General features: G+C 44.2%; 1 protein-coding gene across 3 annotated transcripts in view; it reads right to left on the bottom strand.

Annotated features, from left to right (window-relative positions):
* Positions 1-20,724, bottom strand: part of LOC310754153 (glutamate receptor 3) — a 204,452-nt gene that overhangs the window by 65,138 nt on the left and 118,590 nt on the right. For all 3 annotated transcript variants that reach the window (XM_083595718.1, XM_083595717.1, XM_083595719.1), the window contains 3 exons: positions 18,656-18,763; positions 17,307-17,513; positions 9,042-9,418 (listed from right to left, as the gene is read on the bottom strand). In XM_083595718.1, coding sequence (XP_083451844.1) covers positions 9,042-9,418; positions 17,307-17,513; positions 18,656-18,763 — 692 coding nt within the window. The remainder of the gene's footprint in view (positions 1-9,041; positions 9,419-17,306; positions 17,514-18,655; positions 18,764-20,724) is intronic.

Raw genomic sequence — 20,724 nt, 5'->3', positions numbered from 1 at the left:
AGGGTCAGACTATCAGTTTCTAGCTGCTGAGTTGGCTAAGTTCTACCTCCTCTTGTTGGAATCACTATGCTTCTGAAAGCCAGTTGTTGGGAACTGCAGGGGGTGAGGAATGTTTTGCCCAAGTCCTGCTTACAGACCTTCTATTGGCATCTGGCTGACCACTGTGAAAGACGGATGCTAGACTAGATGGGTCACTGGCTAAATCCAGCAGGCTCTTCTCATGTTCTAAAGCATTTGCACCCATCATTTGCTGCTGCTCTCAGGTTCTGTTTGCAGTCTTCCCTTAGGAGGATTCTAGACCCTTGGAGGCCTGCAAACAGGACCTGAGAGTTGCAGCACTCCCATTCCAATAACTGAGTATAAATAAATAAATTTAAAACCATAAAAAACTAGAAGCAAAACAATACATAGAAACAAAACTCACTGCATGCTGAATGGATCCCATCTGAAGAGACAAGTGGAGAGAACAGTCTCCCCTTCCCAAGTGCTGCCTTCCCAGTAGGGATCCTCCACCCCACACACCTGTAATGAATTACCGTCAAATTCACAGTTCCCCCAATGGATCCTGGGAACTGTAGTTTCTAAGGGGGCTGGGAATTGTAGGGGTCAACTAAAGTTCCAAGGATTCTCCTAGGGGGAAGCCCTGCGCTTTAAAAGCGAGAGGTGCAGAACTGTGCTGTGCAGAAGGCATCTCTCCAGCAGCCCATGCTATGCAATCAAAGCAAATTCAATACACATGAGACTTCTCCCATTGAATCCTAGGGACTGTAGTTTGTTAAGGATTCTAGGAACTGTGAAGGATGAATTCTCATGCCTCTTTGAGGGAAGCCAGGATTGCTTAAAGGGGTACAACACTTCTTTAAATGTGTAGTATGGGTGCGACCCCCGTGTGCCTTTAAATAAACTTTAAACATGTGGTATGAACACAGCCAAATATACATAGTTGCATCTTTTGCTGCATCTTTAACCAAAGCATCTAGTTTGGTCCTCCAGGAGCAACCCCTTATGCCACAGGACAAACTGGATTATTATTGTTATTATTATTATTATTTGGGGGGCAATGGAACTTTCAAAAGCAGATGGTAAGTGTGTGTGTGTCTAAATATAAATTAGAAAACCTTACTAAGTCTTTGAGTGGCGCTGTGGGTTAAACCACAGAGCCTAGGAACGCTGATCAGAAGGTTGGCGGTTCGAATCCCCGCAACGGGGTGAGCTCCCATTGCTCAGTCTCTGCTTCTGCCAACCTAGCAGTTCAAAAGCACGTCAAAGTGCAAGTAGATAAATAGGTACCACTCCAGCGGGAAGGTAAACGGTGCTTCCGTGCACTGCTCTGGTTCACCAGAAGTGGCTTAGTCATGCTGGCCACATGACCCGGAAGCTGTACGCCAGCTCCCTCGGCGAATAAAGCAAGATGAGCGCCGCAACCCCAGAGTTGGTCACGACTGGACCTAATGGTCAGGGGTCCTTTTACCTTTTACCTTAAAGTGGTTCCATAGATCCATGGCACTTACTGCAGGGACAGCACTATGGAGTGCCTTGGATCCTGGTGGGGCCTTAAAAATATTTTCTTTCACTGAGCATAATGTGCATCCATCACCTACATGAACTCTGGAAAGGGGGGTAACACCATAGAAAAAAGAAGCAAACCTTGGTGTACAGGCACCGGCAGTTGACATAGCCAGGCATTTGTCAAGGGCCCACACCCAAGCAGGAGGCTGATTGACAAAAGTCCCTTGACCTGCCACAGTCAGGATCTCCTGATAAGGACCATCTGTGTAAGTAGGAGGACCTCATTCCTTGGACAATGTGATGTGTTGCTAGCAGGAAAGGGCATATAATTACATCATCAGGGCAGATATTAGGTGGGAGATCTATGACAAGATCTCCCAACTTGCTTCTCTCTTACAACTGCTTCATAGCCATGTCACCTTGAGTGTGGGATACACACCTATGTGAATTAATTGACACTAACCCAGGAAATGTGCCACAATTAGAACATAATCACTTGGGAAACACAGGTGTTACATGGGGATGCTTGAGTCCATGCTTATGTCCTGGCAAAACAAATTGAAACTGGATAGTTTGAAGCAAGCAGACTCATACAATGCTTTGAAATATTATTATTATTATTATTATTATTATTATTATTATTATTATTATTTTAGAGCAGTGAACATCAGACCTGTCTTCTGTTCCTTTGACATGAATGCAATCCAGAGAGAAAGTAGTCAACTCATTTAGCCTGCTGCTCAAAACAAGTTGGAAATTGTTTTGCAGGTTGGGTAAGTACTTCCAGTGAAACAGATGGACACAATCTGGTTTAGCTCCCTCATGGCCAGGCAAGACCCTTTGTGGGATGTTGTATCCATGTACATTCCTACTTCCCACATCATTGCATGGGAGAGAGGAACAACTGAATGGGTCTTAAGGCCATTTCACATAGTGAACAGAAGAAAGCCTTGGGTGTACAACCCGGGCTGGCATCAATAGTCAGACATCTGGCAAGAGCCCACATCCAGGCAGGAGACTGCTGGACAAGATTCCCCTAGAGGTGCTGCAACAAGGAAGTAAACTCATTGAGGGAAGGGACTCCATGGAGCGAGTTTAGTCCAAGGGTCCTCCAAAATCTGGGGCTTTGAATAATCAGTTGCATAGAATCGTGTTCCTTGAGAAGGATGCATGCATTCATCACACTGATGTTCTACGTTTTAGGTGCCCAGTGAGAAAATCCTAGATGTGCACCTAAAAACGTACTGTGTGAAGCATCCCACAGAAATGTGGCATTATTTTATCTGTTTTTAGACTGTTTTATACTATTTTACATTTTTATTATTATTGATATGTTTGCTGTCCTGTGCTCCTTTGGGAGGAAGGGTGGAATATAGTAGTAGTAGTAGTAGTAGTAGTAGTAGTAGTAGTAGTAATAATAATAATAATAATAATAATAATAATAATAATATATCATTTATACCCTGCCCCCAGCCACTCTGGGCGGCTTCCAAAAAAATATTAAAATACTGTGATGCATCAAACATTAAAAGCTTCCCTAAACAGGGCTGCCTTCAGATGTCTTCTAAAAGTCTGGTAGTTGTTGTCCTCTTTGACATCTGGTGGGAGGGCGTTCCACAGGGAGGAAAATGAATGAATGAAAGAGTGAATGATAATCATTATCATCTAACAGAACTCAATTTCCTGGACAAATGCTAATTCTCATGAAGAATCCAATGCAGTGAGTAGCTCATTCCAGCTAAAAATCTAAAATTAAGTAAGGGCATACCCTCAGGAATTTCCACACCAAATACTCACCTATTATAGGTCTAACTAGGCATTAGGTGTTCTGGCTGTTTCACACAAAGGCAGCTTGAAAGAGTCTAGGTCAGGAAGTCCAACAGTGAAGTCTCTCCCAGAATTCTCGTCTGTCTAACAGCTCTGCATGCTTTCATTCCCTAAATGTACTCCAACAAAACTCACACCGGAGGACCTAAACTCCTTTAACTAGTGATATTAAAAAACGGACTATAGGCTCAGTATCTTCTGAACAAATGAAAACCTTGTTCAGCTTCTTCACATTTACAGAGCAGTGGCTGGGATCCACAGGAAAGGTATGCAATTGTGGTTGGGTGGGTGGGTGGGAAGTATGTGCAGCAGAGGTTTGGCTCATTGTCCTCCACCCCTGAGCAGTTCCCACTGCTGAAGAAACATGCCTCTGCTCTGCTTCAAAAGTGGATTGTCTCTTTAGCAATAAGAATCATTGGTCTGGTTTGCACATAATGGTGAACCAATGTTTAAAAACTATGGCTTACCAGGAATGAGCAAGCATGCTGGTGCATGCATGCTACTCAAATCATGCCAACCTGCCTGCCTTTGCTATGCCATACTGAAACAAGCCATTATGTGCTAACCGATGCTCATTGTTTCTCTTCTTCAAACCACAAGAAGAATATAATACGGAGCACTCCTGTGGTATGTATAGAGAGAAACAAACCATTAGCATTGGTTTACATGTAATGCTAAGAAAGCACTCTGGTTTGTTTTCTGATATAGGACAGGGCCTTCTCAGTTGCAGCACCCAGACTGTGGAATTGCTTCCTTAGAGAGGCCTGGGCTGTCCCCTTTCTTATTGCTTTTGGACAGGCAGACAAGTCTCCCCCCCCCCCGCCCTTATTACTACAAGTTGGTTTACTATGTGTTTTAAATCCCACTACATATTCTGTTTCATTCACTTCTCCTTTAATGCTCTCTGGCATTTGTTATTTTAAAAAATGTGTCTACAACTTTTATTGTCATATTGTACATTTATTTATATTTTATTATTATGAATTGCCTTGGGGACCCCTCTGAGCTGAAAGGCAGAGGCAGAAATGTTCTTCTGCACAAATAAAATATTAATTACTTGTATTGAATTGTGGGTAAATCTTCTGATGTTTCATTGTGTGGTTTGGCCACAACACAGTGCTAATTACTGACAAAATGTTGGGCTTTCTTGAATTGGGCCCCCCCCCCACTAATCTCCAGGCATGGGGAGCAGCCAAGAGTGGGTTGGGAACTTTAATAACATTAGCTACTCATAGACTGATATGTATATTACAGCGACTTTGATCTTTCATAGGCCTTCTTGAAGCATCCAAAATTGGGACGCTGATAAGGAGAGAAAATGTCCCATTCATTATGCAAAACAGAGATTGCTGAACATGTTAAGAGTCATCTAAAGAGCCTAACAGAAATCCTATGGGATTCTATTTACAACTGAAAAACAGGTCTAGTGGAAATAAACATAAAGCCTGCAGCTTTCCATGTGATGCCTCATGCTTATTTTCCCGGTCCTTTAATGGGTGAACACATGGTCAACAGCAATTTAAATGCTATCATTACACACTATCTTAACAGCAAGCAGAGAGGCAGGGTCTCATTACAGGTTTCAGGATTAAACTACAAAGCACACGGGCACATGAAGGAGGCTATAAGCTACTCATATACAGAAGGGTATTGTGACAGAAAATTTGTTTGGCCATCAACAAATCCTTATAGAGGCATTGCACATGAACAGCTGGACAGATCATAAGGTTTGGATCTTAATGTGACTATAACAAACATGCAGTCACGACTTTGTGTGAATTCTGGTCCAGTCCCATTTAATTTCATCAGAACTCTTTGTCATCTAGATCCACAGTCTTGATCTTTCGTTCTTGCAAATATTATATCGGTCTCCTAAAAAAACCCATCCCTGAAGCTATCGTTAGTCCTTGAAGATGGGGAAATAGGTACAAGAGGGCACCTGACTCCCCCTCTGCAACTAATAGCAATGAAAAGGAGAGATCATTACACGCTGACAGCAGTGCTTTCCTTCTGGAAAAATGGTGCTGGTTCTCACCATGAAGTCGTTACAGTAAGAGCCACACTTTGAACTAGTGCTTTTCTTTTCTTTCTTTTTTTTAAAAAGAGGTGCTGGTACTGCATACCCTTGAATACCCCCAGGAGAAAAGCATTGACTGACAGCACATGTGCTAGGGTAGCCACATACGTATGGCCAAAAAAGGGGAGAAAATAGGATACAGCATTGCATATGAAATATCATGTAACTTCCCATACTGGGAAAGACGGTGAACAGGTGACTTGTTTGCATGTTGAACCTGCTACCTAGGTGCTAACTGTTGGTGTGTAACTACAAGGTCCTAGATCTCCCTTCTGATGGCTCTTTACCTTTAAACCCTATCTAGGGTTCATCCCCATCTCGTTCCCCTGGAGAAACCCATGGTTTAGTGTTGAATCAGAACAAATAGCAACTGGGGTTTCTGCATATTGCCATTTGTTCCAATTTGGTGCTAAAGAGTGGGTTTTCCAGGGGGAAGCAGCAGCAGGGCAAAGGCAAAACCACTCAGACCCATGTCTAGAAGGCCCAGCACAAGTGGAAAGCCACTCAGAGCCATACTTTCTAGACATGGGAAAAGGAGAAGCACTTCAAACAGTAGGACTCATGCAAAGTAGGACTCATGGCAACTCTGCTCCACAATCTGCATGCAGGTCTCTACATCATGGGTAGGCATACTAAGGGCCAGGGGCCAGATCCGACCCAATCGCCTTCTAAATCTGGCCCACGGACGGTCTGGGAATCAGCGTGTTTTTACATGAGTAGAACGTGTCCTTTTATTCAAAATGCATCTCTGGGTTATTTGTGGGGCCTGAATGTGTGCTTTCACTTTAAATGCATCTCTGGGTTATTTGTGGGGCATGGGAATTCGTTTATTTTTATCCCCAAAATATAGTCCAGCCCCCCACAAGGTCTGAGGGACAGTGGACTGGCCGCCTGCTGAAAAAGTTTGCTGAGCCCTGCTCTACATGAATCCCAGGCATCTTCAGCTGGACGGTTCAGGCACCAGGTGATGGGATTCTGGAGAGCTACTGGTGGCTGGTACTCAATGGGACTGGGAGGGTGGAAGGTAGAGAGGCCACCAGTAGGTGGAGCCAGAGCTAATGATAGGCAGAGTCATAACAAATGGCAGGCAGAACCAACTACCGTAATTCTCCTTTTGCTTCCATAATCCTATTTGTTAAATCCAGAAGGGCAAGACTTATGGTGGAGAAGTTGATAGGCAGTGCTATTTCTCTGGAATAGTTGCAAATAAGAAGGCAGACAGGTGGAGATTGCTGAAAGAAGACTGAAATTGGTGGGGCAGTGCCCCATTTGCCCTAATTGAGCATCCTCCTCTGGCTACCACTGAGAGTAGACAACTGTGGTCTACATAGCCTGGCCTGATAGAAAGTAGCTTTCAATAGAGCGGGGGGGCAATTTCATCAGAGAAACAACATATATCTATCTCCCTTCCATGGGTATAGCCAAGGGGGGGGGGGAGTGGCAGGGAGTGGCAGCTGCCCTCCCAATCAATAAAAATACAGAGCTAACTGAGGTTCTGCCCCCCACCAGAAGGCCTGCCCACCTCCCCAAATCCTGGCTATGTCAATGCTCCCTTCTCAGATTTCATCAATACATTGCAGCACGCTTTGTGTTTGCACAGTTCAGTCTCAATGAATAAGGGCTCATTCAGACTTAGGGCTCATCCACACTTGCCTTTCCCCTGCTCATTCCAGGCTTTAAGGCTCTGTTTATGATTCCCCCCTTTTTAATTTTTGCTCAGGAGCTTTCCCTGTGAAAACCTGCTTTTTTAAGCTCAATTGGAGCAAACAGCAACCCACAGAAAACCTGAATTGATGTTTGCGGGCAATATATATATATATATATATGCGCTTGGATATGGAGCTTATAAGCTTGGGCCAGTGCCTAGAAAGAGCTGGGCAAAAGCTTAGTGTGGGTAAGCCCTTCTGCTGTCCCACTGCTTCCCCCAGGGGAATCCCGCTCTTTGCTGCTGAATAGAAGCAAACATCTGTTGGGTTTTCCAGGTACTGACGTACCATTCAGCAGTAAAGAGTGGGTTTTCCTAGGGAAAGTGGGGGCAGGGGGAGCAACCAAAAACTGTTCAGACCTGTGTCTAGAAAGCATCGGACAAGCAGAAAATCTTTCGGATCATGGGAGTAGCCAGTAATAGGATTTTTGCTAGGGGGAGCAGCCGAATTTGTTAAGCTTTTTTTTAGGAGATTGTCCCCTTAAGTTCAGAAATCATGGTGGGGAGGGGCTGCCTTCTGCTAGGAGGGAGCAGAACGTCAGTTAACTGAGTACAGTGGTAACTCAGGTTACAAAAGCTTCGGGTTACAAACACTTCGGGTTACAAACTCTGCTAACCCGGAAGTAGTACCTCAGTTTGAGAACTTTGCTCCAGGATGCGAACGGAAATCGAGTGGCAGCGGCGGGCGACCCCATTAGCGAAAGTGCACCTCAGGTTAAGAACGATTTTGAGTTAAGAATGGACCTCTGAAATGAATTAAGTTCATAACCCGAGGTACCGCTGTACTTTTCTTGGCACAGGACACACTAATGTGGAGAGTGCCCGAAGGTAGATCTCCAGTTACTGTTACTAAAAGGGTTTTTTAAAGTATCTTTAAAATTCAAAAGCATTGCCTCTTTCCGTAGGATTGCTGAGATATGCCATACCAAGAGCTAATACAAATAAGATTTATTACTTTTTTAAATGAAAAAGAGGATCTGAAACATGGTAGCCTTTGTTACAAAGACAATATGGATTGGGGCTGTAGCCATAATGAGTCGTGAGGAGCAGGCCTCACAAAGAGGCCTCCTCTTTGCAGTATTTCAAAAGCTTTAACCCTTGTACTTCTAGAGATTGGAAATGATACATTTTTTAATGTAAGCTGGCTATCTGAATTTTTTGTTTTGTTTTGCTGTTCCACACCAACTTACATTCAATCTGCATTTATCTAGTTTCCCTGACGTGTCCCAACGTAACGTTGTAAGTCAAGGCTCTGACCTATGTTTAAAAGACTGGGAGATCCGAGCAAATTTGTTTTTCAGAACAACATGTACACAAGGCAAGACATAACAGTTCTGGAGGATGTGTATGAAGGAATGAATATCAGATAACAACATAAGTCATGGATGAGAGGAAAAAAAGACAAGAAGATGAAGGCATGACGAAAACTTAAAAAGCTAGTGTGAATAATGGTGAGCAGCATAGAGGGTTTCTATTTTTATTTTTAAAATGCTGTTGCATGTGTGGCTTTGCAAAGGCATTGGCTCTTGTTTTGCAAAGCAGAAATCAAAGTGTTATATGCACCAAGCAGATGACCGTAAAATGAGAGATGCAGCAAAAACACGGTAACCCTCCAAGTATTGCTGAAAGATGTAAAAACCCGATGCATTTTACAGTCTCAACATGGTGTATATAAGTTCTGGCAGTGATGCACGGATGAGAGGCATTGAAAAGCAATGCCCGTCACAAACGTTTCTTTTCAAGGGCGAACGCCGGCAAGCAATTGTGGCTTGATGGAGGAAGCTTAGCATTGGATGGAATGTCAAAATAAAAATTTGGAAAGCATGTTTGAGAAAGAAGCATATATGCACCATGGCATCAGCCAACGACCATAAAATGCAAAAAGGTGATGGGAGTGTGATATGGGGTGGAAAAAAAACAAACCTTGGAGAAATATCGCATCCTTGCTGCATAAAGGCACCCAGGGAAAACCAAAGGCTGTTAAATATTCCAAACTCATTTGGAGGGTCAGGAGGGTTCTGAGGGTCTCGTGGTTCTTCCTGGTTGTCCTCCAAATGCCACTCGTAAGGGCTGAATCTGCTGACTAGGAACAGAACCACGCTGACTCCAATGTAAGCAAAGACTATACACATCCAAATTTCATAGGCCAAAGGATCCAGGAAGGAGAAGACCCCCGGTTTAGACTTTTGGGGCTTCTTGATCATGATGGAAATGCCCAGGCTCATAAATGGCTTGGAAAAGTCTATGACTTCTTCTCGGACCAAAGTTATAGTCAGCGGGGCAACTGCAATGTCTGCTCTCTGAAAAGACAACACACAGAAAAGAGAAGAGAGAATTACAGCCAGGTATCCCTGCCATCTTTGCATAAAAACAAAAGGCATTTATATAGAACAGCCTTTCTGCTAACATGGCGACCTCCAATTCCTATCACCCTCAGCCAAAACCTATGGAGGGCACCATGGAGGCAAAGGCTGGATGGCTTTAAGTGAGGATTAGATGCACTCATGGAGGATAAAGCCAGCAGTGGTTAATGGCTACAACTGCTATGCTCCTTCAGCAGTATTGGAGGCAGTGTGTACCTGAATACCAGTTCTTAGAAATTGCAAGATGGGAGGGTGCTGTTGCACTCATGTCATAAGAGCCCATCTATTCCCGCATGCTGTTCTTACTCTGGAAGCAGCACCTGAGCACAATAGTTCTCTCCCCACTTGCCTCCTAACTATGTAGGTAGAACGTAGCCATTGTGGTCTGTGGCCAGCGAGAGCTTTATCTCCCATGAATTTGTCTAATCCTCTTTAAAAGCCACCCAAGCCAACACCTCACACATATTATATCTCAGTAGTTCTTAGGTAATTTATACCCCTCATGATTCCTTACATTGCTTCACATACAGTACTTCAGTGATCCCCAAGACAGAGCTATAATAATCAGTACAAGAGCCCATATGTTTTGAAAGTGTGGAAAGCTTATCCTGTCCCCACTCTTCTAGCATCTAGGAATCCCCCAGTCATTGCTCAAACATCTTCAAGCCAATCTTTGGAGCACAAAGGCTAGAAACAAAAAAAGAATCAGGAAGTTTGTGTTCTGTGGTTAATGCTATCTCCTGTTATCGCCCTGCACTTTTGCAGAATGCATACAGCCTATTGCCTTTTTTCCTTTCTTAGTTTTGGTGGGGGAGAACACCATCCCGTTCAGTTGCTATTTTAGGTGTTTGACACCAAGTCAAGTTCTGGCATTCTGATCCACCCCAGCCCCCCTAAAGCACACACACATGCAACCCAGTAATGTCTGGGTGAGGGCCCACAATGTAGTGAAGACCCATAGGCAAAATGGTCCAGTGCTTTCAACTGATAGTAGAAACAGACCCCAAGAGGCAAAGTCTCAAAAATAGGGTAAAAATGAGGTTATGCATGACTCTGACACAGATTTGATATTGAAACAATTGTTCAAAAGATGTCAAAGGAGGTGAGAACTCACTAGGGAAGAGGATCTGTCCCCAAATTGAAATAGCTTATAAAAAAAGGATGAATGCTTTCTGCCAAGGTAATCAAGATAGCCAGGTCTTTGCACGAAGACATGAACCTACATTTTTAATGCTATGAACAGTGCCAGGGGTGGGGGTGGCAGGAGGGAGCTGGGAAGTTTCATTTCAGAAACTGAGTCCAGGCTCAGTTTAGCCTGTGCTCTATACACTTAATAAATGTGCAAACACAGCCTTCCTCAACCTGGTGACCTCCTGATGATTTTGGACTACAGCTCCCGTTGTCCTTGAGGCCCTGCTGGCTGGGGATAATGGTCTGAAGGAAAGTGAGGCCACCCCATTGCTGACACTAAGCGGTGCCTTGGGTTCCATGACTGAAGAAAGGGAAGGTATAAAATAAATAAAAGGTAATAAAATAAATGGGGGGTGCTTTATGCAAAAGGTGGGTTTTGAACAAAGTACAGTGTTACATATGCTTCACGTTACACACACTTCAGGTTACACACTCCGCTAACCCAGAAATAGTGCTTCAGGTTAAGAACTTTGCTTCAGGATAAGAACAGAAATCGGGCTCCGGCGGCGCAGCGGCAGCAGGAGGCCCCATTAGCTAAAGTGGTGCTTCAGGTTAAGAACAGACCTCCAGAATGAATTAAGTACATAACCCGAGGTACCACTGTAACAGGGATTTAAAGGGAAACACATAGCTGTTCATCATGATGCCTAGATGGCGCTTCCATGTTTAAATGCAGTATACCACTGAATGGCTCTTGCTAGGGAGCAACAGCAGGAAGAGAAGGCTGTTGTCTTCAAGATATGCTTGAAGGCTTTCCATTGGCCACTGTGGGAAACAAGGCAATGGACTAGATGTTCTTAATTATGTTCTTAATTAGGGCTCTTATGTTCTTAATTAGGGCTCATCTGGCAAATTATGGACTGTTTGGCCATTCCATTGTATCAGCAGGGAAGGACATATTCGCGCCTTTAGGTTGTTTCAGACGTATGCAAGAGCAACTTCTGGGGAAAGAGACACAAACTTCCAGCTTTGCTCTGTGAGGGATGCACACTGCTGCAGTGCTCACGCCACTAAGGCAGCATCAGAAGAAGCCGCAGTGTGGATACGCATCAGCTAGACTGCCTGGCCAGCTTCGAAGGAGCCACTTGTCTGCTGTGACAGCTTAAGCACACAGTGGACAAACACAAGCCAAAATAATGAATTATGCAACCGCTCAGCATGGCTGTTGCAGGAACTGACTTCACAACAGACCAGGCTTCCTTCAGATCCCATTCCTTGCTGCTGCAGCTGTTGCTGGTAGCATAGTTATTCAAAATTAATACCGTACATACAAAATAAGACAATCATTTTTCCAGACAAGACACACAGGGGCATTGGAGAAATGCAAAAACTCTTTGCCCTTGACTTTTCTGACAGGCTCCTAAGCTCCTGAGAGAAAGTAAAGCCATCTTTTGAATGAAAAGTGTATTTGCCATAATGAGCTGTTTTATAGGGGAGCTCATCTTCAAATGGCCTTGTGGGCATTTTATTATTAAGCCCCCTGCCCCTATGAACTGCCATATGTTTCTGCCTCTCCATTGGTGGCGGTGGGGGAAAAATGAGTGTGAATTTCATTATTCTGTGAAGAATAATGGTATGAAAAAGGGAGTGTGGAAGGAACCAAACTGCACACTCCTTTCCCCTGGCTCTGGTGCAAGTCATAGTAGATTGAGTGACGGCTGTCTTAATTTTTTTTTAAACTCTAATCCTTAAAGCCACGAGGGGCAAAGTTCAGCTTTCATTTAAATACAGAAAGCAAAGGTTCTAGTCCTTATGGGTGTGGAGATAAGCTTGGAAATGTATGGCAAAGTGTCTGCTTAAATCCAGAAGAGTAGCTGAATAATCAGAGATGAGCTCTAGTGCCCATCAACCCATCCCTTCCCCCTCTCAAGGACAAGGAGTAAGAGAATGCATTATGCAAAGTAAGCAAAAGGAAAAATGTGCCTATTTGCATAATTCATATCAAGGTTAAAGGAGTCACCTTTCCGGATTGCAGAATGTGGCAGGTTCCCTAGTATTTGCTTACCAATTTCCTGATTTATTTCCTGATTTATTTCCTTCCTTCCTTCCTTCTCTTCTTGTCAAGGTAAAATTTTGTCTAAGCAAATGCACCCAACTTGGGGCTACAGTGGTACCTTGGGTGAAGTACTTAATTCGTTCCAGAGGTCCATTCTTAACCTGAAACTGTACTTAACCTGAAGCACCACTTTAGCTAATGGGGCCTTCCGCTAATGCCACGTCACCACCGCACGATTTCTGTTCTTATCCTGAAGCAAAGTTCTTAACCTGAAGCACTATTTCTGGGTTAGCGGAGTCTGTAACCTGAAACGTATGTAACCTGAAGTGTATGTAACCCGAGGTACCACTGTACTTGAGTGCTGCAGACCATGGGATGATCAAGCACATTAGGAGCAAATTACATATTCGGCAGCAGAAAAAGCTGCAAATTGGGGGAAAGGGCATGATTTGCAGTAAAAAGAGTAACAGGAAGGAGGGAGCTTAATCCTCCCACCTATTATGTTTCCCTTGCAACCTCCCCCCCATTTGTTTCCCCATGCAGTAAAAATGCTTCTGGAACCTTACTTTGAGGGCAGAACAACAGCACTGAATTATATGGGAAAAGGTACCAGGGCTAGGGGTCTTCCTTAATTAAATTCATAAGCCCTACCCTAGGCTCTCCCCATATTTTGGCCAATTCATAGCCCCTATAACTTTAGAATAAATAAGAGCTAAAGGAGCTGTGCTTCAGGGCTAGCTCAAGATAATTTGGCACCTGACGCAAACCACAAAATGGTGCCCCCGTCCCTGCCAGGGAAGAAGGGGCGAGTGCAGATCTACATCAGGAGCAAGGAGGGAAGAAAGATCTACATCTGGACCTGCTGTCCCTGTAGATCTTGCACCCTGAGGCAGTCGCCTTGCCTTGCCTCAAGGGTGGACTGGCCCTGTATTTGAGTGCTGGGGAAAAGTAGCTGGAGCAACTGGCTGGCAAGGAAAAAGAGAAGCAGAAGCAATGCCAGATTCAGGCTCTGGAGGGTTCTTGGGCACAATGGGTTTCCTTGCCAAGCAGGCTTATAAGCACTTGTCAAAACATAAAAGTTTTTAAATGTTTTAATTATATTTTAAATTGCTTTTTGTTATCAGAGGAAGGTTTGCTGGGTGCCTGGGCTCCTTTAGAAAGAAGGGCAAGATATATGTTTAATAAAATAAATAAATAAATTCAAAACCAGTCACACAAACATAAACTACATGGTTTGGAAAGTAATTTCCCTTTGGATTTCACATTTCTCCAAATTTTTCAATACAGCTCTCAGCTTCACACCAAAATGTGCAAAGAAGAGAAAGAAACATATTTGAGGAAACAGTACTTTAAGAAATGTCCATATTGAGATAACCAAATTTAATTTTTTTTTTGAGAAAAAAGGTTGTGATGAAATACATGTGTAAAGTACTTATTTAAACACATTTTTATGATAAAAAACAGATTGATGCAAAATTAGAATGGACCTGACATATGAATGAAAACATGATCAATCCACCTTTGTTCATCAGCAATGTGAAAGTCCAGATCTGCTCAGGCAGAGAAGTCTGCCTTGCTGTTTTGTTAAAAAACCACAGTATCATTGCCAGCCTTACACTCAGAGCTATTGTGCTCCCTGTGGAGAGAGGTTGAGAAGTGCAATCATGTTCACGTAACACACCCGAGGCTCTCTGCAACACATCAGAACAACAGCCTTCTGAGTTGTACTAATCCCAGAAGATCAAGGGAGATTTCTGAACTGAGACGAACTACCCTACAGAAGGCTGGCTTTTGCACGGAGATTTCGTTGTTTGCAAACTCTTTTATCATTCACTGGATGCAACTGCTGTAGGGCGACATGTAAGCAGATCCCAAACTGAAATGATATTGCCACTGTGGTCATGAGAAAAGTAGGTTAGATGTGGCTAGCGGGTGGAGAGAATCCAAGAGTTATGGATGCCGAATTGCACGGAGCACAGAACACCAGGGTTCAGCATTGTCAAGTCGCTGCTAAGGTCCGCACCCAAGCAGGCTACCCCTCCATCAACCCTTGGAGCCCCCTGGCTCTGCCTCCTCTCCTCTTCATTGCTGCTACCTACTCACCTGCCTTTTCTGAGCAGGCAGTTTGTTAGGAGATGCAGAAGCATCACATCTACCTGTCTTCTGCTCTCCCTTAGGACAGTTTGGCAGACTGGCAAGTGAAGGAAGGGGCAGCGGTTGCAATGCCAAAGAGAAAATGGGCCTGTTGAGAATATCTTGGCCAAAACTTGGAGCTAGCACTAACTGAGCAGTTCTGGGGAAATCACTTTGTGTTGGACAATATTCAGACATCTGTCAGGGCCCAGTGAAGGGGGAGGACCCCTTTGTTCAGGGAATGGGAGCCTCATGCCCACAGCCCTCCAGGCCTTTCTTCCCCAGGCCATACCCTCCTTGGGTTTTTGTTTTGTTTTGTTCTGCCTGCATAGAATTCTGATAATGCTTCTTGCTTCCCTAGATTGAGGATAGAGGTGTGTGTGTGCTTGTGTGTGTGTGTTTGTGTCTGATGTCATGGACTGAATGGACACAGGAATGGTAAGAGGCACCAGCTGGGGGACCCGCAAGGGAAGATGGCTCTGAGCCTGGAGAGTGGTGGTGGGGTCAGAGGGAGAAGACTGGGGAGAGGAGGTGTCGGAAGCTGAAGGTGTAACAGGGCTTAGTGAGCTGGGAGAGGCTGTGGCAGTCCAGAATCAGAAACTGGAGAAGAAGTGGGTGAAGAGGCAGAGATTAGCCAGGGTGTCGCTCCCTCCTGCTGTGGTGAGCTCCCCTCTTGTCTTGGTCTCTCAGAACCAGAAGATGTATGAAGAGGGAGGAGCAGAGACAGGCACATTGGCAAGTTTCAGATTGCTGGGGAAGACATGGGGAAAGAGGATATCTGGACAGCTGTGGGAAGGTGGAGATCTTCAGCCACTGCATCTGCCTCATAGGGGTAAAACCTACAGAGAAGAGTTGCTGTGCTCCATTGTCAGATACAGACCTTGCTAAAGCATAAAAGTTCCCTAATCCTTACAAATTTCTTTTCTGGCCACTGTGAGAACAGGATGCTGGACTAGATGGGACATTTGCCTCACCCAGCAGGCATTCATATATATATATATATATATATATATATATATATATATATATATATATGAATATAGTATATATATTTACCTGCAGCCCAGAGTGATAACCACTCTGAGAAACACTTTACCATGTAATTCTACTTAATGTATAATCTGCAAATAACACATCAGATGCTGCTGACCAAAGTGCATATTACCTGCCTCAGCACTAAAATGACTAAGGCTATTTCACACATATTTATGTCCTGCTGAAGAAAGTGGGGCTTACTTTGGAGTAAACAACATGTATAACATAACACCGTTAAGTCTACTTTCTCCTCCTGGCAGCTGAGATGATTGAATGATCGCCAACCCAGATGAGGGCTGCTGATGTGCTCACAGAAGCAGGGATGGCTCCAATTTGAGTGGAGAGGAATAGCTTTTCACACCGGGCAAGAACATTTTCATCATGAAGTCTCCAGGTGTTTTACAAAATCCTTGCTGGGTGAGACTGAGCTTGTATCACTCATCCACATTTTACCGTGGGTAAAATGTCAGGCTCCTTGAGGTTAACTACATGGTCAAACATCACTCAGCAAGTCAACCGCAGAGCCAGAACATAACAGGGTGGTCTTGGCTTCCACTCCATTTCTTTAATTGCTCAAGAGCTTTTATATCTGGGAAGCTCTCCCTCTTGGTTAACCTAAGCCTACCTCTCTATAATTTGAAACAATCACTTCTTGTCCTGTTTTCAGTCAATAAGGCAAAATGCTTACTCTCTTTTTCTTCTGTCTAAGTTTCCTTTAAACCTGCTAAGGTCACCTCTACATAAGGATGTCAGAGAATTCTCATGAAAACAGAAACAGGAGCAATGTTCACTTGTTTGTCTGATGGCCATAACATAAATCATTCCGGTGAATACAATTGGCATTTGCTTTCAGTCTGTAAGCAATATGTAATTGATTAAACACCCCCCCTCAATATTTGCTTTCCATTATTCCACCCCCTTCATTGCAATGCAATGACAGGATAACATCCATATTGTCATACTGGATGTTGGGAGGAATAATGTAGTTTTTGGTGGAAGGCGGCAGACAATGGAACCAGTTTTGCATACAACAAATACAAATATCTCTACATTATAGATATTACTTGGTTTAAGTGTCATGGAACCCGATGCAGGATGGTGGAATTCTTGGGAAAGGAGTAGCCGTGACAGCTATACCGGCATAATACTAATTTTTTCAGGTTCACCAAATTTGTAGCTGTCCTAAAGAAAATTTGAGTGAATGCTTGAAATGATGAAATCACGTAATTGAGAATGGTCAGTAGGTGACAGACAAAGAGACACATCATGCTCATGTTTTGGACATTCACCACAGTACTGTATATCCCAAAGTGATATTTCTTACTTTCTTTGCACATTTATGTACCTGCATACACATCTATGGAGCTTTGCCAGTATAGATGATAGAAACTGGGCCCTGCTGGGCTTTGTTGTCCATTCAATCATAAGCAAAACCACAAATATATGCACAAAAGTTCAATGGCAACTTACCCCATAGACCAGCTCACCCACCATGCCATTCCACATTTTAGTGTCAGGATCCCTTGCTCCGTATTTCCCATCGGGAACAATGGATAGTTCATATTTTATCCCAACGTGCTTTGCTATTTCATAAGCTAGATCAACACAATAGCCTTCGTATTTTTCATTTCCTCCCTTTTGGTCAGGAGATTGCTTGCGCATCACGTAGGGTGCTTCCTGTAAAATGACAGGGGGTGAAAACAAAAACCAAAGTCCTCCCCCCCCCACAGTTTTAATATACACCTTCTATTAAAAATGTGCCCAGAGTCTGCAGGGTGTATGTGCAGCAGAGACGGGAAAACCTGCAAATTTTGTTATCTCTCTGTTTCTCATTTTTTCAATCTTAAGTTCAGTTCCCCATATTCCTACACCAGTTTGCAAATTCCAGTTTTTAAAGTCCTCATGAAATTAGGGAGGATTTCTTCTAAGTGCATACACATTCGTATGCAATTTTATCTAAAACACACATTATTTTATTTTTCCAAATGTATTTTTGTGTATTGTTTGCACTAATGTATGCATCTCAATGCATGCTTTACCAAGCATACAGTTGTGTACACATTGCTTGGCTGGAGAACTGCATTGTTCTTCAAATGCAAATAGGGGAGGTCTGCCTTTAAATGGGAACTGAACCAAATTTTTCTCCTCTCCCTAGTTTGCAAGTGTCCATCTTCATCTGCAGCACTATCTCAGAAATGCTGGAAGTAAGCTGAGATGGAGGAGCATAATGGGCCATGTTTGGATAATCTATTAGCTTTTACCTTGAAGAAAACCCCTTGCACACTCATCTCCCTATAAGTAGCCAATGTTGGCCTCCATCTGTCTCTAGAGACAGTGGAGTGTGCCTCTGGGGGTGAAATCAAACTGTTGCATTAGCAGCACCTAAGTGACCTCCCTGGGGTGCAAGCCTGGGCAGAATGTATGGAGGACCTGGGTTGCCCAGATGACAACACCCACCTCTTGGCCTTGCTGATGTGGTCCAAAAGAAAGCACAGCAGTACATGTGGCACCAGCTTGGCCGCAGGAGTTGCTGGAAGGAGGCGTACAAGGCGCCCCCCAACTGTCTTAGAGACTCCACTCTGGATTTGTGTAGGGTTTACTCCTTAGAGGGGGTGGGAAAGACTCTCCCAGTGCAGAGCTATGGGTCTTTTTGGCACCTCCCATACTGTACAAGGCAATGGTAAAGTGTTTGGGGCTTCTTGAGGTTAGAACGGAGATAACTAAAGGAGAAGCACAACTGGTTTATACACTTTTGGTGAGAATGATCCTTTTCTAAGACTTCTATTTGCTAGTTACAAACCGGCTGCTCTGGAACTTACAAGGATGGTTGTGACCACGATGGTCCTGTTCTCGACAGAGGAAGTGTCGTTGGAGACTGTGGGGTCTACTGCTGGCACAAACCTCTCATATTCATTCCAGTAACCAGCCTGTAATTGAAGAGAACGCAGCCAAATTAGCACGTTGCATTTCAACTGTGTTAATATTTCACCAGCCACTCCATGCAATCCACTGGGCCACTGTGGGGATAATGACAGCCCTGCTGATTGGCACTCCTGGTGCTTTACATAAATTAGCACAAGACACACATGCAAAAAAACATTCAAAGGGTTTTTGTTAAAGGTACAGTATTAATTTTTTTAGGAGTGCTTCCCCTCTCTTTTTGATATGTCTTGCAATAAGGGTTGTGCATCAAGAGAACATTTGCAGATATCCATTCTTAATGTTATTTAATATGTACTTCCTCCATTCATTCAACAGCTCATCTATAGATTGTGTGTGTGTGTGAGTGTGTGTGTGTGAGTGAGTGATATGTACTCCAATCCACTGCTTGATGTAGGGAACCTAGAGGGCATTGCAACACATGGCTATGCAGCCTCTGCTTCAAGAGCTGCAGTGAGGCAGAACCCACCAGCCCTCTAGCTAATTGGTCCCATTGATGAACCATTCTTACCTCGAAGGCATGACTCCTAACAATCAACCAAAATCTCCCTTCCTGTAACTTAAGCTTTTTAGATCTAGGGCTTATCTACACTTTTCTTTTTGCTCTGCTCTTTCCGGGCACAGATCCTTGCTTTAAAGCTCCATGTCTGAGTGCTCTTCTTCTTTTTTTGCCCTGGAGCTTTCTCCATGAAAATCCACTCTTTAAAGCTCAGTTGGAGCAAACAACAAGTGAAACATGTGGCAATTTGGTTTTTTTTTTTTGGGGGGGGGGGATTGCTGTTTGCTCCGAAGTGGAGAAAAGGCAAGTGTGGACAAGCCATTAGTTTGCTGCCTTGCCCCCCCCATTTTTAATAACCCTTGCTGGAAATCACAGGAGGGGAGAGTGTTGTTGTGTTCAGGTCTTGCTTGTGGGTTTCCCATGGGCATTTTGCTGGCCATTGTGATGGGTCCTGATCCAGCAGGGTCCTGATCTATAAAGGTAAAGGTACCCCTGCTCGTACGGGCTAGTCGTGTCCGACTCTAGGGTTGCGTGCTCATCTCGCTCTAGAGGCTGTGAGCCGGCGCCATCCGAAGACACTTCCGGGTCACGTGGCGAGCGTGACGAAGCTGCAGCTGGCAAGCCAGCACCAGCGCAGCACACGGAAACGCCGTTTACCTTCCCGCTAGAAAGCGGTCCCTATTTATCTACTTGCACTTAAGAGTACTTTCGAACTGCTAGGTGGGCAGGAGCTGGGACCGAACGATGGGAGCTCACCCCGCCGCGGGGATTCTGCTCTGGTCAGACCTCACCTGGAGTACTGTGTCCAGTTCTGGGCACCACAGTTCAAGAAGGACACTGACAAACTGGAACGTGTCCAGAGGAGGGCAACCAAAATGGTCAAAGGCCTGGAAACAATGCCTTATGAGGAACGGCTAAGGGAGCTGGGCATGTTTAGCCTGGAGAAGAGGAGGTTAAGGGGTGATATGATAGCCATGTTCAAATATATAAAAGGATGTCACATAGAGGAGGGAGAAAGGTTGTTTTCTGCTGCTCCAGAGAAGCGGACACGGAGCAATGGTTCCAAACTACAAGAAAGAAGATTCCACCTAAACATTAGGAAGAACTTCCTGACAGTAAGAGCTGTTCGACAGTGGAATTTGCTGCCAAGGAGTGTGGTGGAGTCTCCTTCTTTGGAGGTCTTTAAGCAGAGGCTTGACAACCATACGTCAGGAGTGCTCTGATGGTGTTTCCTGCTTGGCAGGGGGTTGGACTTGATGGCCCTTGTGGTCTCTTCCAACTCTATGATTCTATGATTCGAACCGCCGACCATACGATCAGCAAGTCCTAGGCACTGAGGTTTTACCCACAGCGCCACCCGCGTCCACCGCGTATATACCAGACCAGTAATAAGTGGCACATGGCTTTCATCATCTGTTCACCTTAAAGGATTGCAGAGACCTACAGGTG

The sequence above is a fragment of the Podarcis filfolensis genome (genome assembly GCF_964270895.1).
Source record: "Podarcis filfolensis genome assembly, chromosome: Z".
NCBI lineage: Eukaryota > Metazoa > Chordata > Lepidosauria > Squamata > Lacertidae > Podarcis > Podarcis filfolensis.
The sequence above is the reverse complement of the archived record's forward strand: the minus strand, read 5'-3'. Positions and strand labels throughout refer to the sequence as shown.